Source organism: Accipiter gentilis, chromosome 32, assembly GCF_929443795.1.
Source record: "Accipiter gentilis chromosome 32, bAccGen1.1, whole genome shotgun sequence".
Taxonomy (NCBI): Eukaryota; Metazoa; Chordata; class Aves; order Accipitriformes; family Accipitridae; genus Astur; species Astur gentilis.
Genome location: NC_064911.1, coordinates 7,782,979 through 7,807,379, shown reverse-complemented (window position 1 = coordinate 7,807,379; position 24,401 = coordinate 7,782,979). Strand labels below are relative to the sequence as shown.

The following is a 24,401-nucleotide window of genomic DNA, read 5'->3' as shown; positions in this document are numbered from 1 at the left end:
ATAGTGCATCACACAGACCATGAGACTTGTCAGTCCTGTCCTGACATCCTCTGTCCTGTGTGAAACTGAAAGGAATTATCCTTAAATGGCTTCATGTACAAGGTGACTTTTCAAGAGTCTTTGGCCCCTCTCTAGGTAATGAGGTGCCTTTTTCCTTCTGTTTCTTGCAGGCAGTAATGGTGCAGGAACTCTGAAGTTACTTACCTTACTTGCCGCTTAGCTCTTTAAAACCAGACAGTAGCCTGCAGCACTGTTGTCCAAACTTTGGACTGGATTGCTTCCTGTATTTTGCATACTGCTCTTGGTGTGTGGCCTTTTGCTCCCAATTACACTGAAATTCCTTCTAGATACAGCTTTGAAAGTTTGATTTTCAAAGGAGAACAAACATGTATTTCATGATCTCAGAAAGAACTTCCTAACTAATAGCAGAATGTCGGCACTCCTAAATAGTACCCTGCTGAACTCTCTGGATAGGTGGTTATTTAATCCTGCTCCCTACTTAGAATCTCAAAGTTTCTGTCTCCATCCATTCTCTTTATTCACTTGCCTAGTAGAGGCCGAGTAATTTGTGACACAGATCACGAGAGAAAGCATTTGAATGCTCTCATTTCAGAGGAATATTTATCTGTAGCACAGAATGACAACAGAAAGAAATTGTTATCGCTGTTGGTACTGGCATCTGTATTCAGAAAAGCTTAATTTAATACTTTTCTAAATGGGGTGTTGTGGGTCAGGAATAAACTGCATTGGCACAGCTGTGTGAAATTAGGCTATGCAAGTTATGCTTGGCTCTTGCCGACAGGATTGGTCCTTAGCTTTCCAAGGAGCTGAAATCTACCAGGAGAAGAAAAATTCCAAATTTGTTGAGGTTTTGCTGTATGTCTTTTGTGATGAACTGCGTATGGCTTTAACACTTTTCTGCAAGAACCTGGCAGTTCATATTTCTGTGCAGAGCCCTGGTCCGTGCTTTTCCTTCAGCAGAGTCAGTACCAAGTTTCTCAGAAGAAGAAAAAGAAACCTGCAGTAAGCAAAGGATCATTTAAGTACTCTACTGCCAAATTTGTTTCCCTCTCTCAATAATTAGAGTTACATCCTGGAACACAGTTGTTTGCATTGCTTCTAAAAAACATCTTGGCTCAAGTGATAGGCTTCAGGATAGAGGGAACAAGCTTTACACCATGTAAATACTATTCTGCTTTTCTTTCCCTTGGCAGATGGAACTCCCAAAATTATTTCTGCCTTCAGTGAGAAAGTGGTGAGTCCAGGAGAGCCAGTCTCCCTGATGTGCAATGTGAAGGGGACTCCTCTGCCTACGATCACTTGGACACTGGATGAAGATCCCATTGTGAAGGACGGCAGTCATCGTATCAGCCAGATTATCACCTCTGAAGGCAACGTGGTCAGTTACCTGAATATCTCTAACACTCAGGTCCGAGATGGTGGAGTTTATCGCTGTACTGCCAACAACTCTGCTGGAGTCGTCCTGTACCAGGCTCGAATAAACGTAAGAGGTGCTTGTCAAATCAGCTCCTCAAAAAAACACACATAACTCATTGTAGTGGAGAAGAAGATTGTTGCATGTGATGAAATGAGTCTTGGAATGCCAAAACCAACTTACTGTTTTTCCTCTCCTTTTCTTCCCCGCTCTCTTTTCTCACCCTGCCTCTCCAGCCCCATCTAGAAAGTGTATGGTATGGTTAAATGTTGGAAGAACCCTTTGGCTTGTGTTCTACAGTCTACTTTTCCTATACTCATCTCTCTTAGTTCACGGATTCTTTATTTTAGTCCTGCTGTGCATGGGGGTTTTTCTTTTCCTTTCCTCTTGTCCAGCATTCATTGTAATTATTCATGTATATAGTACTTTAGCTTGCATTTCTAACTCTACATGGCATAATACCCATCCTCACGGTATTATACTTTATATATGTAAAAAAAACCCAACCTAACTTTGTCAGCATTCTCATGTGTAGCAGGATTCTAGCTTTATATCACTTTTGGTATTTCACATTAATTAAATCATCCTCAGCCTTTTAATTTGTAATGCAGCAAAGATTTTATCAGGCAAGTGTTGGATAATGCAAACATATACCCCCACATAATTAGTATGTATGCTGCAGGGTGAGGAAAAACTAGAGCATATAAAGATTAGGGAAACTGCTTAAGTAGCTCTTAAAGGAAAAACTGTCAAATGCTAAGAAGTGTTGTGCAAGCTGCATCTGTAAATGTCGTTAATGTTTGTATATTCAGAAAAATTATATGCATGTTTCCTCAAGCAAATGTGCCTTTAAATTGTTTTCAAGAGTTTCTTTTTACCCTTCTAGGGCCAGCAAGCATTCGACCAATGAAGAACATCACAGCAATAGCTGGACGGGACACCTACATCCACTGTCGTGTGATCGGCTACCCGTATTACTCCATCAAGTGGTACAAGAACTCTAACCTGCTACCATTTAACCATCGTCAAGTGGCGTTTGAGAACAACGGGACACTGAAGCTTTCAGACGTGCAGAAGGAAGTAGACGAGGGGGAATATACGTGCAACGTCCTTGTTCAACCCCAGCTGTCCACCAGCCAGAGCGTGCACGTGACAGTAAAAGGTGAGGTTAACTCGGAAAACTAAAGCCAAGCTAATGGCTGTGTCATTTATAGACACGCAGAATTGCACACATAGGATTGTCCTGGCAGTTAGATAATGAGCACTTTAAAAGGTTAAACCAGATTTTTGTTTATTTTAATGATGACATAGATGCTAATCAGTCACTGTGTCTTGTTCTCTTGAATTTTACCCACCTTTGTTCAACCAGCGAAGTATTGCTTTTTAAGTGGAAGCCTTGCAGAAGCAAGCTTTCTATGAGCAGTTTTCACTACAACAACTGAGTTAGTAGATTAATGGTTTGTCACCTAAGTTTCACTGCTGTTTCTCTGCTGGATGACAAAGTTCACATTTTCATTAGGGAGTAACTATCCAGCTTTTGAAAAAAAGATAAGAATCTTAATGGATTTCTGCCAATAAGCAGAAACAGGAGCTAAAAGCATTAACCTTGCTTCCCTTTGTTGTGGTTTAACCCCAGCCAATAACTAAGCACCACACAGCCCCTCAATCACTCCCCACTGCATCAGGATGGGGGAGAGAATCAGAAGAGTAAAAGTGAGAAAACTTTTGGGTTGAGATAAAGACAGTTTAATAAATAAAGTAAAAGCTGTGCACGCAAGCAAAGCAAAGAAAACAAGGAATTCATTCCCCACTTCCCATGGGCAGGCAGGTGTTCAGCCATCTCCAGGAAAGCAGGGCTCTATCACATGTAACTGTTACTTGGGAAGATAAACGTCCCCCCCTTCCTTCTTCTTCCCCCAGCTTTATATGCCGAGCATGACGTCCTATGGTCTGAAATATCCCTTGGGTGAGTTGGGGTCAGCTGTCCCAGCTGGGTCCCCTCCCAACTCCTTGTGCCCCCCCAGCCTCCTCGCTGGTGGGGTGAGGTGAGAAGCAGAAAAGGCCTTGGCTCTGTGTAAGCATTGCTCAGCAATAATGAAAGCATCCCTGAACTATTAACACTGTTTTCAGCACAAATTCAAAATATAGCCTCATACTAGCTACTAGGAAGAAAACTAACTCTATATTGGCCAAAACCAGCACATCTCTTATTAAGTGTGCTTTTCTGAGTGTTCTTGATTCTTTGAACAGCAGCACTGTAAATAAACGTGACTTGAAATTCTAATAGGATGCTTAAAATCTATTCAAATAGTCCCAAGCAAGGATGTTCAGATGGCCCTGAAAGACTTCAGCAACAGATGAGAATAGGACTTTTTTAGCATTGTGTCCTGACTATTCTGATACTGGCAATGTTCAGACCTATTCACAAGGACACAAAAGATAGAAAATCTGATTGCAGTAGCACCTAGTTTTGAGCAATGGGGCCACTAAATAGTGCACTTCATGTGAACCTGTAGGAAGAATTGAGGTATAATTTCATTGTTCCTGAAGTTCTTAGAAACTTTTCCTGGGCTTTTTGGGGGTCAGAGGAGAGGAAGGAAGGAAGGTTGATTCCTGTATCTGTTCTCAGGTATTTTAGAGAGAACAATAAGGTAAAATGACTTTGTTACAGACATCTGATCTTTTAACTTCTTTCTGTTCTGTTTGTTTAGCCCTTTCTTGTTTTCAGTCTCAAATGATGTAATTGCTAACTATTTCAAGAGGTTAGGGGACTAGCTTTAAGCCACTAGCAATTTGGACTCTGAAAGGCATGACATCTCACACTCCTGAGACCATCAGGGGCACTGGTCACATGCTGTGGCATAAAAAGCTAATGTCACCATTTCTTTTCATGTATGTGGTACCTTGCTTGATATTACAAGAACATAGCAGATCTGTTGATGCAGTTTAGGAACTGAATACCAAATTAGTAATTGTGTTGCTGCTGCATTAAATGTTCACCATGGTGAATCTGGTGGGGAATGCTGCCTCTTAAAAGATACTGCTCTTCAAATAAGTATCAAAACAAATGTAGTCAGACCAAAAAAAAAAAAAAAAAAAAAATCTATCCTTACAACTCAGGCATTTAGATCAAAACATTACTAGTCACTGAGAATGCTAGTTGGTACCACAGGTGCAATACTGTTTTTTCTTCTATTAGGTTACAATTTCAAACTTGACAATTCCTCCCCCAGAAAGCAGATTGCCACCTCTGTCAATTTTGATTGAACTGTAGCTTTTGTCAATGATTTGACTTCCTTGAAGGTATTCTGTTGTAATTCTGGATATTTAGCTGCCAGGGCCATTGGCTGCTCAGAAATTTCAGTGACTGAATATACCTTGAATAATTCGCATAAACATGTGGCACATTTCAAGAGTGCCAGTGGGCTGAGCTGCCACTGCACCTGTGATACAGCCTCATCCTGCAGATGCCCCTGGAGGCAGATGCATCAGAGCAATGCAAGTTGCAGCGTGAAAAGCGATCCATGGCACGTGCAAAGCAAACATGTCAGCATGGCTCATATCTATTGATCTGGAGTTGCCAAAGTTGGCTGCAAAGTGCCCTAGCTACTTCATCGTGCCCTGGCGTTGACAAGACCCTGTTATTTAAGAAAAGGTTAATAGCCTGTCCTCATAGGCTAAGCCCAAAATGTCAAAGGTGAGCTTTGTATGTCAGACCTGAACAATTCTCGAGGTTCTGCTATTGTAGCTGGAGGTCAGCATTGCCACAGTGGTCTTGTAGATGGCCATGTATTGTTTTCTTCTGTAACTACGTAATGATTTTATCTAACATATTAGTGAAGAGTCAAAAGTGGCCTGTTGCTTTAAAATATTATGTCGTGGTTTAACCCCAGCCAGCAACTAACCACCACACAGCTACTCGCTCACTTCAACCCCCCCGTGGAATGGGGGAGAGAATCAGAAAGAAAAAGGTAAAACTCATGGGCTGAGATAAGAACAGTTTAATAGAATAGAAAGAAAGAAACTAATATTGATAATAATAATAATAAAATGACAATAATAATAATAGGATTGGAATATACAATACAAGTGATGCACAATGAAATTGCTTACCACTCACCAACCAATACCCAGTTAGTTCCCAAGCAGCGATCCCCCCCAGACCAACTCCCCCCGGTTTATATACTGGACATGACATCACACGGTATGGAATACCCCTTTGGCCAGTTTGGGTCAGCTGTCCTCGCTGTGTCCCCTCCCAACTTCTTGTGCCCCTCCAGCCTTCTTGCTGGCTGGACATGAGAAGGTGACAAATCCTTGACTCTAGTACAAACACTACTTAGCAATAACTGAAAACATCAGTGTCTTATCAACATTCTTCTCATACTGAATCTAAGACATAACACTATACCAGCCACTAGAAAGAAAATTAACTCTATCCCAGCTCAAACCAGGACAATTATTAATGGTTGTGTTGCCTTACCGTTTTATAGATTCCAAAGTTAATGTGACGAGTTTTCAGGCACTTATGTTTGATTCCAATAAATACAAAATATGGCCTAGCTTGCATACTGGAGGTTAAAAGTACTCTGAAATATGACATTGTAAGGGGAGTTTATATCAGTGCTCAAATATGCTTATTTATAGCTCAGCTTCTCATACCATCAGTATACTTACTTCTTCTCCAGAGAAACAGAAGGAGATTTATTGGCCATCTTCAACATCATGGGTCCTTTGGTTTGTTCTCATTTCTGCTACAAATTTCCTGGGTGACCTCAAACCAGTCATCTGAAGGGTGATTGAGAATAGATGATACTTAATGAGCTGTTACTTGGTATTTTGTTTCCTCCATGTTCTGTTCTGAAGTCATAATTATCAATTTCCTCATGAGGTTTTCTGAGATGATAATCTCTGTGGCATCAAAGTGTTTAGAAACAATGTGTTCATTTTCAAAACCGCCTGGGTGATCAGGAGCACTTTGGCAAATGGCAACTGAGGCACAGACTGAACTTAGAAGTAGCCACAAATTTTTGTATGCTCAATTTCAGAAGCCTACAGCTTGATTTTTCCAGTGGACCTGCTGTTATATAGCATTTATATGTTCAAAGCTCTGCTCCCACTGGAGTGAAGTTGCTTCTGAGAGTTCTTTTTCCTTCTTCAGATCAGACACATCACTCAGCTTAGCAACCCCCTAGAAAAGACAGATTTAAGTAATTTAATTAGCATTATCTGAGAGACCTGTGGCAAAGGTGAGTACAGAATTTGGCTCTACAGGGCAGCATTTATCTGTATTACACATACAACTGCCCTTTCCTGTCTGCAGCACCCTGCCACATTTACCACCCAGTTTCTGAACTCTCCAGTACATGAAGCATCCTTGTTCTGTCTTGAATGAGGACTTGCTAGAAACAGCATCCAAATAAAGATATGCAACAGCGTGATCATGTAACCAAATAAAGATGGCTGCCCATTCTTTAGAGTATTTTGAGTTTTACAAACATCCAAATGAAAGCAAAATCTTGAGGACATTCTTCGGAAATCACTGTAAGATCTCAGAGAGGAGAACAGAAAGTTTCTTCACAATAACTTCAAAATGAAATCTTGGCTGCCAGAGAACCCAAGAGTGGGGCTTACAGAGCCTTGCTGTGCAGCCTCCCACCTGGCAGGCTGTCAGGAAGCCAAAAGCTTGGGAGCTGGGCACTTATGTGCTATTTAACCTAGTAGGCCAGCTACTTCTTTGCATTGCTGATCAGAAGAATCAATGAGACACCACATGAAATCAGTCGTCTTATTTTTTTAGGAATAACTGGTGCCCATGTCTGCATAGGCACCTACCCCAGAGGTCTGCAGACTCCAGATTACTCTGTCCCACAGAGATGTGGTATGCCACCCCACCCCATCCCTTGCCTGTCCCCTGTCTCTGTCCCAAAATCTGGATCTTGGAAGCTAGCAGTCCCATAAGCTGACTGCTGGGAGCTGAGTGGATAAGCTGGCAGGAAAATACGCAGATTTCTGCTTGGCAGACATAGCTCTGTTGGAGCCGTGCCCGAGTCCTAATAGAGCTTTTTGGAAATCAAGCCATCTTGGCATTATTTTTTTATATTTAGACAAATGAATTGGCCAGTTCTGAGTTCTGACAAAAAGCCATGAAAACTACCCACCCTGGAATGCATACCTAAAGGGGGGAGACTACAACTGTACTTACATACTTAATTTCTGGTATTTCGTACTTGCTGACCACTTGCCTTTGCAATTGTAATAATGCTTTTTGCTTTGGCCTGTGTTAAATGCAATTTTCCTTTTAGCTTTTTTTGTAATGTAAACCGAACCTCCTTTCCTCCCCCTCCTGCAAAGTGGAAATAGTAGTTACTAACATCCTCAGAAGTCAGTCATGGAGATTAGCCTTACTAAGGATAACTCATAGGTCCTTGCCAAGAACAGAATTATTGTTAGCAGCACCAGTTTCTTACTCTGCATTTGGCCCAGCTCTAGTGGTTTGCCAGTGGAGTTCATGTACATCTGCCAACGGCAGAGGACTATGGAAGTCAGACATCCTAAGGAGAAGAGTATTCTGTAGAAGATGTAGGGGTTTGTGTTCATTCCTCCTAAGTTTGACTTGTCCTCCTCAGTCTTCTCCAGCTCATCATTGCCCAAGTCCTGGCTCTTCTGTTCCGGGTTCCAAAACCAGTCTGTCCTCCAGGTCTTTCCCATCTCAGTCTTCATTTCCTTGATACCTTGTTCTCATGACTCAAAACTAGTCTTCCCCTTCAGAGTTCCCAACCTTCCTCCCAGCCTCCAGTTAGAGTCCTCTTTTTCTGCCAGTCTTCACTTTCTCCATTTCCACTGCATTGCAGTCTGTCTCCCCTTCACGTGGGTCTTTTTTCGCTGTTAGTGCTGTACCTCACCCCACTGCTTCCTTGTCCCAGTCTCCAATCCCCAGCCAGCTTCCCAACTCCACTTTACCAACCTCCATCAACTCTGCAATCCCACTGCAAGCCTGCTCCCAACTTCTGACTTCCCCCCACTGCCCCTGAATCCAGTTCTATAATTCCCTTTTGTTACCCTGGGCACCACTTTGAGGTTCTGCTCCATCGCTTGCTGCTGCTGTCTGCGTGCCCAGCAATACAGGCTGGCTCCCCACTCTCCCCCCTTGGACCCCACATCTCCTTTCTTTCTCTCTGCATTGAAATAACTTTTTTCATGCTCCCTGGACCCATCACGCACAGCTGTACAAACACTAGAGAGACAAATCTGTCTATTTTGATTTCTGACATCTCATGAGACTGCACCTGCCCCACATGGCTGGAACTGACTCAGGCACTGAAGGTAGTGCTAGGATGTGTTTGGTGCTGCTTGAACCCTGGGAGCTCTTAGACTTTAGTCACTGGAAAATGTCTTCTCAGGATGTGATAACTATGAGGATTTTGTCTTATCTATTTACTTGTTTTTGCTCAGACCGCAAAATTTGTGCACCCTTGTGACGACTTTTCATAGGGACAGCAAGAATGTTACCATCAGTGCCATCACCTGCCAAACTTGAAATCCATGCTGCTAACCGTGGGGCAGGTGGGACTTCTCAGATTCTCACAACACCTTTTTTTTTTTTGCTTTCATGGTAGGATCAAAATATACTGCCTATATTTTATATATATACTATCCCTATTTTTCCACCCTTCCACCTTATTCCTGGAAATGGTCAAACAGTTGTAGCTGAAACTTTCCAGCTGAAGTGACTCAGCCTGAGGCAGACACCTGGCCTGGAAAAATACTGTCCAAACAAAAGTCAAACTGCAAGCAAATGAAAATAGTCTTATAATGAGAAGTGTTGGCAAACAAAGAAAGAGGTTATATTACCTACCCCATCTGTAAGTTTCATATTTCCATTGAAAAACAACCCTTCAAGTGGCAAGATGGTAAAATAATAATAGCAACATCTCTTCTACAGCGTTTTAGTGTATCTCAAAGCATTTTAAAAACAGGAGTGAGTCATTATCTCAATTTTTTTTATTATGTAATTTATAGTAATAGTTTTCTCAAGCTACAGTAAAAGCCATCAGTAGTAAGCGATGATTTTCTTTTCATCAGTCTCATGGGACATAATTCTCATGTAAACAGCCTGCTGCTATTCACACTTCTCCGACAAATTAATTGAAAAAGAAGCCCCTGAGAGGGAAGGGTGCAGCATCATTAAAATAAAAAGTGCGGTGTTCAAAAGGACTGTTTCTGATCTTGTAGACCTTATATATCTCATTGATTTCGAAGGTTTCTCATTGCCTTATTAACAAAGTGATAGCACTTCACCTGTTGTGAACCAGGTAAAAGAATTGTACCAGCCTGTTTCTTTTTAGAAAACAAGCAAACCAAAGAGGGGTTATTTCTAAATATCTTCATGTTGCAACTATTTGAATAGATTCTCCTCATCTTTCCTGGGAAGTAACTAGCTTTTTCAAATATATAATATGTTATTGGTGGATTTGCATTGCAGTTCAGTTCAGGGAGGACTGGTTTAGGATAGTGAAAAATATGCAGGCACAAAAGGGGAAAAAAACATCAAGGGAAAAATCTTTCAAGGGTTCTTGGGACCATGGTGCATGCTGTCATCAAACAATCTGCTAATCTGTTTATGCTTCAGTCTGTGGCATGGATTATGGCAAGTGTGAATTCAGTTTCATCCATATATCTAAGACGTAACTTCTTATCTGTCCTACTGACTGAACCTTGCCAATAATTTGAGTCAGAAAAACTTCTGGCCTTGACATCCTTCAGATACTTCTGTCATTATATCACTTTCTGCCTTCTTTCACTCTCCCATGCAATATCTTTTTGGATTTCTCCAAGCTTTTTGCAACTTCTTCCGGAAGAAATATTCAGGTCTCTCAAAGTGACTGGAGTTTTCTGTCATATGCAGGAATCACGCAAGGGCCATGCAGTGGGAATGGATGAGAATGTCCAGTCATGCAAAAGATCCTGAAAAAATCCACTTAACAGTCATTCTCAGGTCACATAATGGGCATGGGGACTTGTTACAGGGAGCAAGCAGTGGCAGCAGTCTGATTTAAGGGAACGTGTACTTTAACAGTGATATTGCCCATGTGTGAACCCCAGCATCTAACCAGTAGAAGTACCTGAAGAAAGGACTAAAACAGTCCAGTATTCAGCATGTGAGACTTGACAGGTCTGTGTAATTTTTTTGCCATTCAACATAAACCAACTCAAGGTTAGCCTTACATTAAAGTAGCTGACTTACCTTCTTTAAAAGCTCACAAGTGTCATGTGGATACTGCAGTTAAGCGTCTTGTTTTGTAGCAGTCCACTTCTAATATGCTATACTCCCAATGACTTCACCTCTGACACTGCAGAACATAGTCACCCAAAAAAGGTATATTAAAGTTGTTTCATTACTATCCTAGTCTTCATGATGAGGAATTAGTATGTATAAATATAAAACTTTTCACTTAAATCTAAAATAAAACTCACTGGTTTTGTGTACAGTCTTATATCTTTCAAACACAATTTAAGTTGGCGTATGGATGTGTTTGTTTATGAATTATGTAAACAATATGAAATGAGCCTTAATACTTGAATAAGAGCCTTAGTTAAGGAGTTCAAGAGTATCTGTATATTATGCTTCAGTTTATCAAAAGCTAGCCCTCTTAGCTCTCTTACAATAAAGCTTTATTTACTTTGGTTTTGGAAGAAGGCATATTCTTGTTCTTTTTTTGTATGTATTTCATCAATTATATTTGAAATACTTTCTTATATATTTGTTAAAATTGCTTTTAAAATTTTAAGCACTTTACTGCATCAAGTTACTGTGAGCTATTAGCAGTGTGTGTGTAAGTACATATAGTAAGTACATATGGAAAGTTGAGACTGTGCGTGCACATGAGAGTGCAGGTCTGGAGTATGCTGGCCTAATTTCAAATCAATGTGTATAATACACACATAGCATGCAAAAAAAAAAAGAAAAAGAGACGGTATCAACCCTGTGGAAACAGAAGGGTGATAAAAAATCAGCTACTTAGGTACAGCCCTGGGATGGAGGTGAAAGAGAAACTAGTGTGAAACCAGTCAAACTGCTCACAGGAATGATTTTCAGAGCCAGAGATCATTTTGTTAAAGTCCTCTCTGATCTAAATGCAGAATTTTTGGCTCTAGTGATTTATTTGGTTTCAACTTTTCACAGTGTTACATGAGGACAAAGATCACTTTAGATCATGTAGGGAATAAACAAGGGCAATAGCTCTGGACCAGGTTCCAAAGCATAGTAAAAGTAACTGGTAAGTGCTTCTGGAAGGCTTTTTACCAGGCAGCACTTTAACAATGAAGGTAACAGCTTGTGTTAATATACTCTTGCAGCTACTGTCACGTTCAAATCAAGAAGGTTTTCTGTTTTAAAAAATAAATAGCGAATGCATCTCCTTGTTCAGGGAACTGAGCTTCCCACCATCCTAGGTTTGCAGGATGCTCCATATGATAAGGGCATGCACTTTTCCCCTCACAATGGAGGCTGAAAGGAGGTGGTTTGATAGATGGATGAGACGTGACATAAAAGCACTCTTGGTTTCTACCTAACATTTTACATCCTCTCATATTTTGGAGGAGCTCCCAGAACAGCATCAGGGAGCCTGTGAGATACCAGTGTTGCATTGCAGAAAGGGGAGTGGGGACTAAGGCAAAAGGCGAAGTCTCTCGCGTAAGCTGCCTGGGAAATTCACACCACAGCATTTGCTCTGCCACACTCAGCAACAGTTCCTGATAAAATACCACAGCTTGTTGTGGTAAGATTTTGAAGATTTTTGAATGCAGGGTTAATTTTGCTAACTAATGAACCGGTTAATTTTGGTAACTAATGAACCTACAAGTACAGGGAAATCTTGTGCAACAACAGAGGCATAACAGGGATTAGTTTAGTTTGGGTTTGTTTGTTGTTTTTTTTTTCCCCCAATGCATACCCTTAGAAAGGCCCAAAGAATATAACGGTATTCCCTCTTTTCAGGACAGGATGCGTTATGACACAACGAGGGAGCAGGGTATGAGGCTCGGATCAGTAAATGCCATTAACAGATAGTTCGATGAATAATATGCCTTACTGATAAGGTTCAATACATACAAAAAGAAGCAGAAAAATGCAGTGCTTCAGCGACTGCGTGCAATTGCTTAGACCATCAACCACAAGGGATGGGGTTATTTAGGAGAAAAAAATCGATGCCTGAGAAAACTTACAAATGCCTAGACCGTGGCTAGGGTTTGTGCAGAGACAAAACAGTTTTGGCTTTTGCACACCCAGAGCATGAAATCTAGGGTCACACGGCTTCCTTAAGAGGCTACGTAGTTTGGTGGTTATTACTCTGCATCAGCCAATGGACCTGTGTTGTGAGTATTCATTGCCAAAGGTATTTTATATTGTGGGCACAGCTCCTGCAACAGTGTTGTTGCAAGATAATCCATTAGGGAACCATTTATAATGATAAAGCAGAGGACAACTTTCCTTTTACTATGCAGAGCCACAGGAGAGAAATGCCGTGTTCACAAGGCTGCTGCAGGAGACAGGCTATCTGCAGGATACTCTGTTTTAGTGAATCGTCTCAGCAGTTTATTCCAACATAACTCCCATGGAATGGAGGGCAAGAAATTAAGGATGTTTCTCTGCTAATGGAGAGCAGCGTGGAAGCCCTCCTTGCCCTCCTTTACAATAATCTCCCAGAGGTACAGAAGACCTTGCTAGGGCACAAAACCATAATTTAAATCTTCCTGCATTACCACTAATGAGGCTGGCCCATGCTCCTCTTCTTAAATAGACACTTAATTCAAGCACTCATCAATAAAGCATTCCCAAGACACTGAGCTTCATTGCATGAAGCAGAGATTTTCACTCTTGTGCCCGTTGTGAGTAGAGGAAGAAACATCCCTTCCATGTACACAAGCACACATACACATACAACCCTCTCTCTATATAGTTAACATGTAACATCCTATATATAAAAAAGCACAATTTCACAAAAAAATTCAGATACAAGCTCTGAAGTATTGTCAAACTAAAGCTACGTATAGGGAAGGAAAATACTTAAACACACCTTTAAGTATTTTAAACACATTTTAAATACATATGTCCTACTGTAACTTCTCTCTCTGGACTATCATAGTATACATCCCTCTTATTTTTTGGTGCTGTTTGGCAATGATACAGCTTTAGTTTACAAAAAAATAACCCACACGCTGGTTAATCAAGCTTGATGTTTTAATCTGTCAAGGATATATGTCAACTTTTTACTGCACAGATAGATAGATATGGCAACTTTTCTATTTCAGAAGTTATTTGCCTGACTTCAGGTGTGCTTTATTCTATGCTTTTAATAACTGATTTTTGTGACTTTTTTCCCTCTTCAAACTAGCAGGAAGAAAATTTATCTACTATGTTAGGTCACCAGGAACTGCCTTTATGAGCCCAAACTGGTAAATACTGTAGCTGAAAAACATTCCTCAATACTTCAAAGTTAACACTAGACTATTTACTTTTTTAAAGTACTGATTTTAAATTACACACTGGTTTTAAAATAAGCTCCTTGTCAGGACTGCAAGCAGCTGCAGGTCGAATATACATTATATTTTATGGAGCAGAAATAAATGTTGGTTTCCTCTGTATCTTAAAAACCTGAGTAGAGGGAAAATGTGCTGTCTATAAATATTTTAGCCAATTTCTGAAATGCTTTGCAGGCTGCTATTTAAATTTTAGAGTTGGTAAAAGCAGCCTTGCAAATCAATATTTTCTGAAAAATACTTCAAAGTGACCTAATGATCTTGCTCCCTGTTTTCTACATCAGGGAGATGGAGAGAGAAGATGCACGTAATAATCCTTGAGCAATATGTTGTCTGACTTTTGATATCATTTTGTCCATAAAAGATTGGTTCAAATTTGTTACACACTCAGCAGAAAATACAGAAGCAATTTGCCACCCTGTTCTGAATTTTAGCATATCTTTCAGTAATGATGCCTGAGACTAGGAGAAGGGTTTGAGCAGAAATGTGCTAGCCAGCACAGTAAGGGGGGCACTCGGCATTTAGCAGATATTTGCACTCATCAAGGGGTAAGGTTATGTCAAAACCTTTTGACAGTCTCATTCTGAAAATTTCTGATTCCCACTTGTATTATAAACTGCTTGTCAATAAATGCTAAGAGAAATTTGGCCTTTTTCTGCTGATATACAAAGAATCCAAAGTATCTCATGTGAATGCATTGGCTGTGCTAAGGTAATTAGAAGAAGCAGGCAGACATTTTGCCTCACTTTGTGACATTAGGTCCCCAGGTGAAAAAGCAGTTAATTTCTAGTGCACAAAGTTCAAATAAACACAGTAATTTATACCGAGTTTCTTTTTTCTGTATGCCTGATCTACCAGCTTTTCAAAACACAACAGGACAGGTTTTAGCAATTTGAGAGATGGCAGTCAGGAAAAGGCATTACAGCATGTGAGAAAAAATTGATTGCAGCGGCACTTCTCACAACCTCAGACAGCGAGCCGCTCTCGGAAGAAGTCAGGGAAAGCCTGTAAGGGTGAGTTGTGGTACCCTGTGCCCGATGTTACCTCTCTGTGGCAGCTGCGCACGGCCGTAACTTCTCATCAAATGGCGTCACGGCTATGCCAGAAACAGTGGAGTTAATATCTGATCTGTGTCAACCTCTTGCACCATTTTGTGCATGTACACAAGCATTTGAACACGCCTTTGAACAACACCTTACCCTTTCAGGGGGGTTGGTATCGCTTCCTTAGCGCTAAACTTTCTCACTCCTGATGGAGGAGCAGCCAACATATGCGATGAACAAAAGAAAAGCATTGAGCTAACATAGTAATGGTCACAAATACCTGTCCCTGCATCCCAGAAATAGGACACTGGCAGAGGAGTAAAAGTGCTGCTGGGGAAGTCAATGGGCTAGCATACATTGCAACCACTTTGAAGAGTTTTTCTGCTGCTTTTCTGCTTCAGTTCTGGGGAAAACACAGCCTTAGATTTGCTAAAGGGAGAAAGGACAAAGGAAATACAATTAGATAAAGCCACCAACTCCATTTTCTTCTGAAGCTGGCTAATGTAGAGCAGTATATATGTTCTGCTGTAGGTATCCTTCAATCTTTCCTGTTAAAGATGTTCAAATGTACTACAGAGTATATATAAGTAATCTCTCAGCAAGAATAGGAAAATGCACTCCTATATCTAAGGTCCATAACCTCTAGGAACATTCTCTTTTGATAAATGAGAACTTGAGTACTGCTTGCAAAGTTGGCTTTATAGTCTTTTCAGGAGTGATTGATAGAAACCTATATTAGATCAATGCCCTGGCTGTTAGGGTGCTCCCCTGAGAAAGGGAGAAGATTTCAGTTCCTTCGTCTGGGTAGATATTTGAGTCTCAATTTACCAAATTGTTAGTAGATGTTCCAGTCACTGCCTGGGGGAAGTGAGGCACCCCCATTAATTCTTGCTTTGTTTACTGAATCCAACCTACTCTTTCCTTTGTTTTTATCAAAAATACCTGAAAACAAAAAGGTTTTTAAGAAGTGGAATTCTTCCCTAGGATAGAAAATAAGAGTGTTTCTTTCATGTTTTTTGTTTCAGTCACAGAATAATAAGTAAAAAAAAAAAAAAAGAAGAAGAAGATTTGACAAGCAAAATATGCTTAGCAGGAATTAAATGCCAGCTTGAGTGTTTATGCCTCGTACTGTCCCTCTGTTTAGGAATCAGTTTTAACTTAATTTGCTGTCACAAGTACTGTATATGCCTTTCACTTCATACCTCTACCTAATCTTATTGAGAATCGTGACTTGCAACACCAAGAAATAAATGCCAGGGGCAGTTAAAGAAGCTTACACTCCTTGTCATCATGTCCCAGAAGCAAAACTGGAGCCTCTTCCAGGTTTATTCCATGACCCTGAGTGAGACCCTCACACCAGACCTTGAAAGCTGCTGAGCTCTTCCTGGAGCGTCCAGGCAGTGTCGCTGGTGAAAGACCTGGGGAGTCGCCAAGCTGGCAGTGTGATTTCTTGGAGAGGTGCTCAATACTCTTGCAGGAAACTGCCAGTGGTGTCTGGTGTCTCCACAAGCCAGGGATTTCACTGCTTGTGATCTCTGCTTATGTATTGGGTAGTCAAGAAAAAAAGGTGTTTGCAAAAGATGTGATTTTTTCAGCTAAACAATGCTCTATGGCTGTCAAAGGTGTTGATTTTACATATTCAGCACTGCACATCTGTTCCATTATGTTGTTTTCAGAAATGAGACTGTAACTGCAATAGCTCCTCTCTTCTCTTTTGTTTCAGTTCCGCCTTTTATTCAGCCTTTTGAGTTCCCGCGGTTCTCCATCGGGCAGCGGGTCTTCATTCCCTGTGTGGTGGTCTCCGGGGATTTGCCCATCACAATCACCTGGCAGAAGGATGGCAGGCCAATCCCGGCCAGCCTCGGGGTGACGATTGACAACATTGACTTCACCAGCTCCTTAAGGATTTCTAATCTTTCGCTGATGCACAACGGGAATTATACCTGTATAGCTAGAAATGATGCAGCAGCTGTGGAGCACCAAAGCCAATTAATCGTGAGAGGTAAGTAGATATAATTAGTTTGAAGGGCACCAATTAAGCAGAATTCATCAGTATTTTGTAATGACATCTGTTTGATGGGAAGTATTAAAAAAAGAGGAAAATATGGTAATTCCTCTCTTCATAATAGAGAGCACACAGAGTAATGAAGCACAGAAACTAATGGGACTTTTCTATCTGAAAGTCTTGAAACCAGTCGAAAACCCTGGAGTGCACAGGGTGGATGGGGGAGACACAAGACTGACTTCCTGGAAAATTTTGTGAGGCAGAAGCCCGTTCACTGGGATCAAACCATTGAAATGGTATCAAATGCCTCCCTGTTATTGTTTTGGTCTAATTATCCCCATTTTATTTTTTTTTTGATCAGTTGTTCATATGACATATCAGTAAAAAGCAAAGCATGGATGTTGACTTCATGGGGAAATGATTTTCCCCTGTTACCATGTTGTTCTTTTCCTTATTTGTGTTTATTATGTAATTAGCATGATTCATTTGCTTATGCTGACTTCACAACATTTTGCCTTGACATAGATCTGAATATAGTTTCAGTAAGGAAGCATTTTATGTGGAAAAGACCTTTCAGAGAGATACCTTGCCTTCAGCAGCTTTTGCCTTTCAAGTCACACATTAACCAAGTTACCTAGATTATGCCTTGTGATATATCTTCAGATTTACTGTACAAAACTTCAACAAAACCAAATTGCTTCCTTTTCTTTCTGGAAGTTTTTCAAAGTGTTTTAAATTTCCCCCCCTCAAGAACTCATTTGAAGCAAAATCTTCTGAACAGCTCTTCCTTTTAAGTCAAATCTTCGCAAATCTTTGTCCTAGGACTCTCCTTAACAGATTATTCCCTAGTTTTCCACTTATAGAATGTGTATGCTTATGTTTTGTTATGCTAGTATTCCCAAAACTCAGTGGCAAATAGGTCCATTGCTTGTTCACTAGTTTTGATATAAATATTACTTTAATGATTTTTTTAAAAAAAAATCACTTCTTTTAATCTTGTCTAAGTATTGTTCAGTACAGATGTCTATTACTTTCCCCACTTATACAGTAATTCTTAAATGAAGTAGTCTAATTAACTACATGCATTTAATTATTCTTTCCCATAGCTATTCTGTTAGCTTTTAACCCTATTCATCATACTAATAATAAGAGATTTTCCTCACCTGCTCTTTTGCTGGAGAAGGGAAAGTTGACAACCTCCCATCACAACAGACAGTCCACTGTCTATGTCTGCCCTACACAGAAATGCTGCATCTAATAACAGCTGAGATCATACCTGATTTGCAGTTATACTCAGTGCTTGAAGTGATGGGAACAAATCACTGTAGCAACTCTGTACAGGTTCCTATCGGCATTTCATCAAAACAGGGATGGTAGGATGATCTAGGTAGTACTACTGAAAACTGGCTCTCTGCAAACACTGTCTACCCTTTTTTCAGCGCCAAGACCCATGACTCTGTAACAGCTCAGGTGAGTCCATGTGTAGGGATTTCTGCTCTGTGCCTTGGAGAAGCCTTCTGGAGTCCTAGTCCTGCAACTTTTTAGGAGGTTATGACAGCTATTTCATTCCTCCCCTCTTGCTTATCTTTCTGCCCAGCCAGTGCTCTGCAGCAGCCTCCTTTAAGCCTCTCTCCTCTCCTCTCTTCTCTCTCTCTGTCAATTTAAATGGTAATGTCTTAATCAGTTTTGCATATACATCTGGGATAATAGTTCTCACTCAGAGGGAAAGGGGAAAATATAATATGATGTTTGACCTGAATTTTCTGCCAAACCCCTGGACTGACCTCTTTCCCTCATACTGAACTGCTTCAGCTGTCTCGTTCCACATAGGTCAGAAGACAGGCAGCCGTCACTGTTGGTCACTCCTTGTCTGCATCCCATCTGACCTATACACATTTAAGTAAAGACTTGCTTTCCTGCTGTCTGTTTCTTCTCCAAGCTTTCCGATCCCTCCTCATCTTTTTGTTCATAGGTGCTCTATAACTGGAACATAATCTTTTTCTAAATCAAGTAAGTGTTTTTTCTCCAAATAAAGGGAGAAGAAATGGTGCTTTAACTCCTCTTGTTTCTAATCAACATTGTGTGATGATTTCTCAGCAGTGCGCTTCAAACTTAAATGTTGGCTTTCCTAAATGTCAGGAGATGTGTTCTGGGAATATCTGATTTATGTGAAGTTTGTGTCCTTTGATATGAAAGTAGAGAGTGAATGGGAGAGGAAAGTAAAGGGAAATATGACTGTTCCCGACAAAATTCCTTTTTTCCTTATCTATGCTGTCTTTGTATTAGTTTCAAAGGTAGACTTAGAAATGATGATAGCTATCATGTTTCCAAAATAAGTGGGAGTCCATATCATTTTGCACTACATGGGTAGACTAAGAATTAGAATCGAAATCCAATCCATTCCTAAGATGAATGAAGAAACACAGGCCAACTGCTTGTTGCTACATTTGAACTACTAGTGAGTACACAAACTTCTGCAGAATCCATGCGGCCACATAAATTCTTTGGCTTTACAACTTGAGATTTTTTTCTTCAATATTTTCTATGTCAGATCACATGTATCTGCTTTTTTTTAGCATTCATATTTTTCTGTTAAGTTTTAAGTCTGTTAAATAGATTTCCTATATTCTTCCTACAAATATTATTCTTCATATCTAAGCTGCACTGCCATTTTTCCAGGAGTATTAAATGACAAAATTAAAACAAGCACTGGTCTCAAAATCTGTGGGCACCTTATGTTAAATCTTCACTGCTGTTTCTGTTATTTTGTGCTCTATAAAAGCAACCAAGTGGTGATAAGGAGCCCTAAAAATACCTGACCAGGAAGGCTGGATTTTCCCAGTCTTAAATATCAGAGGAAGATGACCGGCTTCCACAGAGCTTCCCTGCTGAGCATCACATAGGAGGCGGAAGACACCTGCTGAGAGACAGAAAGTGAGGGGAGAAAGCTTTTGAGCAGCTGTGCAGCCCTGGGTAAGAAGATCTTAGGGCAATCTCAGTTCTCTGCCACGGGTTTCTTGGTGAGGACCTGGAAATGAGACAGGGTCACACACTCTGGACATAGATCTGTCAGTACTTCTCTCCACAATTTATTGGCCAATTTCAGACAAATCGGAAGAGGGGAAAATGCCTCCAGTGGAGCTGAAAGCCTAAAAACTAAATGTAAATATGTGATTGAGTAGAAACACCTCTACTGAGTGTAACACTAGACACCAGAGAATCTACTCAGGTGAGCCGTTCTACAAACACAAGAAATGTTCTGACTGGAGTCTGTACTCAAACACAAGATACAAATCCACAGAAAAGCAGGCTTGATTAGTCCTAATGTTTATGGAATATCTTTCAAAAGCTCATTAATTAGTCACTGGGAGAAGCCTACCACCTTCACTGCATCTAGGGACTGCAGGTAGGCAGTCCAAGTGAGTGAAAACAAGGCTTTCCTTCTCAAAATCTTGTGCTCTGCCAGATCCCAGCCTGTAGTTCCTCTGGAAATTCATCAAAAATTTGCAAGCTAAAAGGGTTTCTCAAAACCCCATAAATCATTATTATTTTATTTTATTTCTTGTTGCACTCTTGGTTTGCTAGGCATGCTACTAAGAAAAAGGAAAGAATAGGATCTTATCATGAAAGTCATACACAGAAATTAGGAAAATATCTTCTCTGTCAACGACTTATATCATCATGCAAATTAATTAAGGCTTTACTCATTAGGGCTGTCTTCTAAAGAGTGATTAAAACTCTATATACACTTTATCATGTGTTATTAATTTCTGTAGGGTTTCCTAAAATGGGAATGAAGTAATTATGAAAGAAAAAGCAGTGAAAAAAGTTTTTAATTGGTAACCAAAAAGAAAAAGCTCATAAATGTATTATGAGTTCAAAATTTTTCAGATACTGCCAGAAAAGAGAATTCAAAGATAGTAGTGGGTGCATAAATCATGATTTTAAAATTCCTGCTAGTGAACACATCACAAGTTAAAATTAAGATGAGGTCTTTGAACACCTAATAAACCCCCTTAATACATTTAGTGCATTAAGGGTAAATGTGTTTTCATTTTGTACTTGCCAGGAATGTCAAATATCGTTACATAGTTAGGCACCCAATGAGGAGTCTCTGAGCCTTGAAACTTCCAGATAGGAAGTGAGTATTTGTCTGCTTTCTGACGTTTGGTGGTGGTGCTGGTGTGATGCAGCAAATGAAGTTTGTGATAGAAAAGCAAGGGGAGAAGATTTATGGTCGCAGCTGGTGTCAAAACTCATTTACTTTCTTTGCTGGTGTTTACACTGCGCCTTTGAAGATTACTCTTGAATGATTCACTTCCTATTTAATGTTCTCATTAGACAAACCTGATCAACACAAACCACTAGGCACTGTCTCATCTTGCAAAAGTACATCTTTTTTCTTGATCTGCATAGCAAATGGTTCCACTAAACCAGCTAAATCGACCCCTTAGGTCCAATGACCAAATTTAATAACTGTTCGTCTTTGCTAAAGTACAGTGTTTAATGATCTCATTCATTAATACATCAATGGTTGCTTTGGCTGATTAAATTTCTTCCATCATTTTGACAGTATGATCTAAATGTAAAGTACAAATATTCCCCGTAAAAATGAAACATTGTATTCTGGGCCAGTGTCATAGATTATTTCTTAACTCACCCCAGTAGCCCACCAGAGGAGCTCGTGTTAGGAGCCTTCAGAATTGCTCTCCAGTGTGATGTAGTAATCACTGCACTTGGGAGCCAGAAGCACTTGCATAGATTTGAAGTCCAGGAAGGAGTGTGCACATTTGTCATCTGGTCCCTGGCATAAAGCACAGTCAGAAAGGGTTCTTGGATTTACATAAGCAAAATTAAATCAGGGAATGTTAACACACACTCATAAATTGATTTTAGTTAATAGCTTGTAAAGTCCATCACGGCGAGCACCAGTGACACTGGTAAGCAGTATCTTCTTAGGGTACTAACTCATATTCTATCATCTTTTCAGGATTATTTCACACAAGGAGATAATAAAAGCATTTTCCTTCCTTTAAAATGGCACTGTGACATTCATGTTATCTTCAACATCCTATTCTGATTTCTCTCATCCTTTGTTTTCCCTTTGTGAGAGCCTGAGACTGCTAGTCATAATATTGACTAAAAACATCTTTTTTAGGTCCTTTGAGTTCAGCCATTAAATAGTTTGCATCTGTCAACTTATTGCTCTTACGCTAAACAATTCAACAGCTCGTTTCTCGTCACAGATCCGTGGGCTGCATTAAATGAGAGAGCCTAACAGAAACTCACTGTTAAAGCAATTTTAAATGCCCTCCTTCATGGGCTCAGGGGACTGTGCTGCTGAAACAAGGGTGATAATAAAAGTAGAACTGTTCAGTCATATCAGTGAGCTACTTCAGAGTGTTTGACTTCTCAAGGGGCAGAGGAGGCCCGCACCTTTACAACTAAAGAGAGAGGAGGAGAACTAATTGTTTTCTTTTCTCCATTAACTCTACTTAGGCATATCAGACAAATTAAATTTGTTAAATTCTTACTAAGCAAATTTTCTTCAAGGGCTAATGAATTCTTGAAAGATAATGAAAAAGTGAATGTAGCTTTATAATCTAAAGCTAAGTATCAAAATCTACATCGAGTAAACTGCATTGTCTTCCAAAATATAGTAGCATGTAGCACTGAACAAGTTATTCATTTGAAATGAAATTTAGAAGGAAACCATCAATGAGGAAGAAAAATGTAAAGGTCTCCTCTGTTTACTTTTTAGTCATTTCTATAGGAATAATCCTGTGCTTTTACCTAGACAGCAATAGAGAAACAATTGAAAGGTCATTGAATGAGTAATTTCATTTTGCTGTAGCATCTTTTCTGATTTTTATTGGCAATCTTAAGACTAAGTGTCAAGGGTTCATGTCTTCAAAATCAGAGCAGCAGTTGGCATTTTTATAAGTAGTCCTAAAGGAAGGCCAAAGCTTTACTGAATATAGAAATTGTTTCTATTACTGGATGTGGGCAGAATTTTTTGCCAAGTAAGGTCAAAACATGTTTTGTTTATGGAGCAGTACAAGCAAACCATACAATTTCTAATCATACACCTGGTTCTGGAGCTTATACCACAAAATTTAATTTCCACAGTTATCATTCTAGTATCATTCTGTATTGAAAGTAATGATTAAAAATGAGTATACCAAGAATATCTGAGCAAAAACTTATGTTTTATATATACCCAAAATACAGTGAAATCAACATGATAATAAGCTCTGTTCAGAGCTTGTCAGCGTTTAAGGCATGACACGTCAAGAATATCTACCTGAGTTCATGAAAGATGTGGAAGGATGCATTTCCATAGAAATGCTCAAACAACATTTGTACTTGGTATCCATCCATTTTTCTCTCTATATATATATACCAAAAGGATTAGACAAAAAAATTTTTTTAACAGATAACTTTAATGCAAATAGTATTTTAAAGGCTGATTGCCTTTATTCTATACTAGGCAATCTTGTTTAACTTTTCCAGAACTTTCTGCATATGCCTACCCATTTAATATAACAAATTATTTTCTGAAAAATTAACACTTCTTGGCAGTCTCAATGGCAGCAAATGAAGAATATAAAGAAAATGTTTTTCAAAGAGAAGGGAAATAAAACAAAGACGTTAAAAAAGTTTTGTATGGTAAGAGCGATTTTAGAAGACATTATACTCTTCACACTTTTTAGTGGTAGAGGAGGCCAGTATTTATCAGTCACTCCAGTCCATCATTTGTAATCATTCACCTGTAAGGTGGATACAACTGAGGTCGGTTTTTTGGGGTGGGGTTGTTTTTTTTGGTCTACCCTCTTTATGGATAAGCAGCTTGTAATTGATTTTCAGAAGTTGTGAATACAAATTTACTTACAGTTACTGAGGCGAAACAATCTGATGCCACTGTGCTGAGTCATATAGAATCAAATCTACTTGTGCAACTATTTGAACTTTTCACCTGCTTTGGAAAATAAATACTTGGGACTCCTTTTGGGTTTGGTGATAAAATGAACACAGAAGAGTGAGAAAAGAGTTACTGAATCAACTATCTTCTCTGAGTAGACAACTAGAACAGGGTGGGTGATTGCCCAGAGTTGCTGTTGCTGGGATTTCATGTTTGATGATTACCTATCATGAATTAACATAACATATGATATATGATTGTCAGTGTGGTAGCTGTTTGGAAAGCTGAAAGGTTTGACAGCAGTAAATATATCTCCTAGTATAAAGCTGTCTCTTGCCTCTATCACTGTTAGTTCCTTCTGTTTCTTCTAGCCATGTTCCAAACAGCAGAGGAACTTCTTTGTACATAGTTAGGCAATAAACAGCTTTGCATTATAGCTGTAGGATTCAATGAGCA

At 39.7% G+C, this 24,401-nt stretch overlaps 1 protein-coding gene across 5 annotated transcripts in view; it reads left to right on the top strand.

Moving 5' to 3' along the window:
* Positions 1 to 24,401, top strand: part of DSCAM (DS cell adhesion molecule) — a 491,765-nt gene that overhangs the window by 308,514 nt on the left and 158,850 nt on the right. For 4 of the 5 annotated variants that reach the window (XM_049835149.1, XM_049835148.1, XM_049835150.1 and 1 more), the window contains exons 7-9: positions 1,215 to 1,511; positions 2,322 to 2,597; positions 16,742 to 17,020. In XM_049835149.1, coding sequence (XP_049691106.1) covers positions 1,215 to 1,511; positions 2,322 to 2,597; positions 16,742 to 17,020 — 852 coding nt within the window. Of the gene's footprint in view, positions 1 to 1,214; positions 1,512 to 2,321; positions 2,598 to 16,741; positions 17,021 to 24,401 lie in introns of those variants that run through there. The other variant, XM_049835153.1, reaches the window with a different exon arrangement.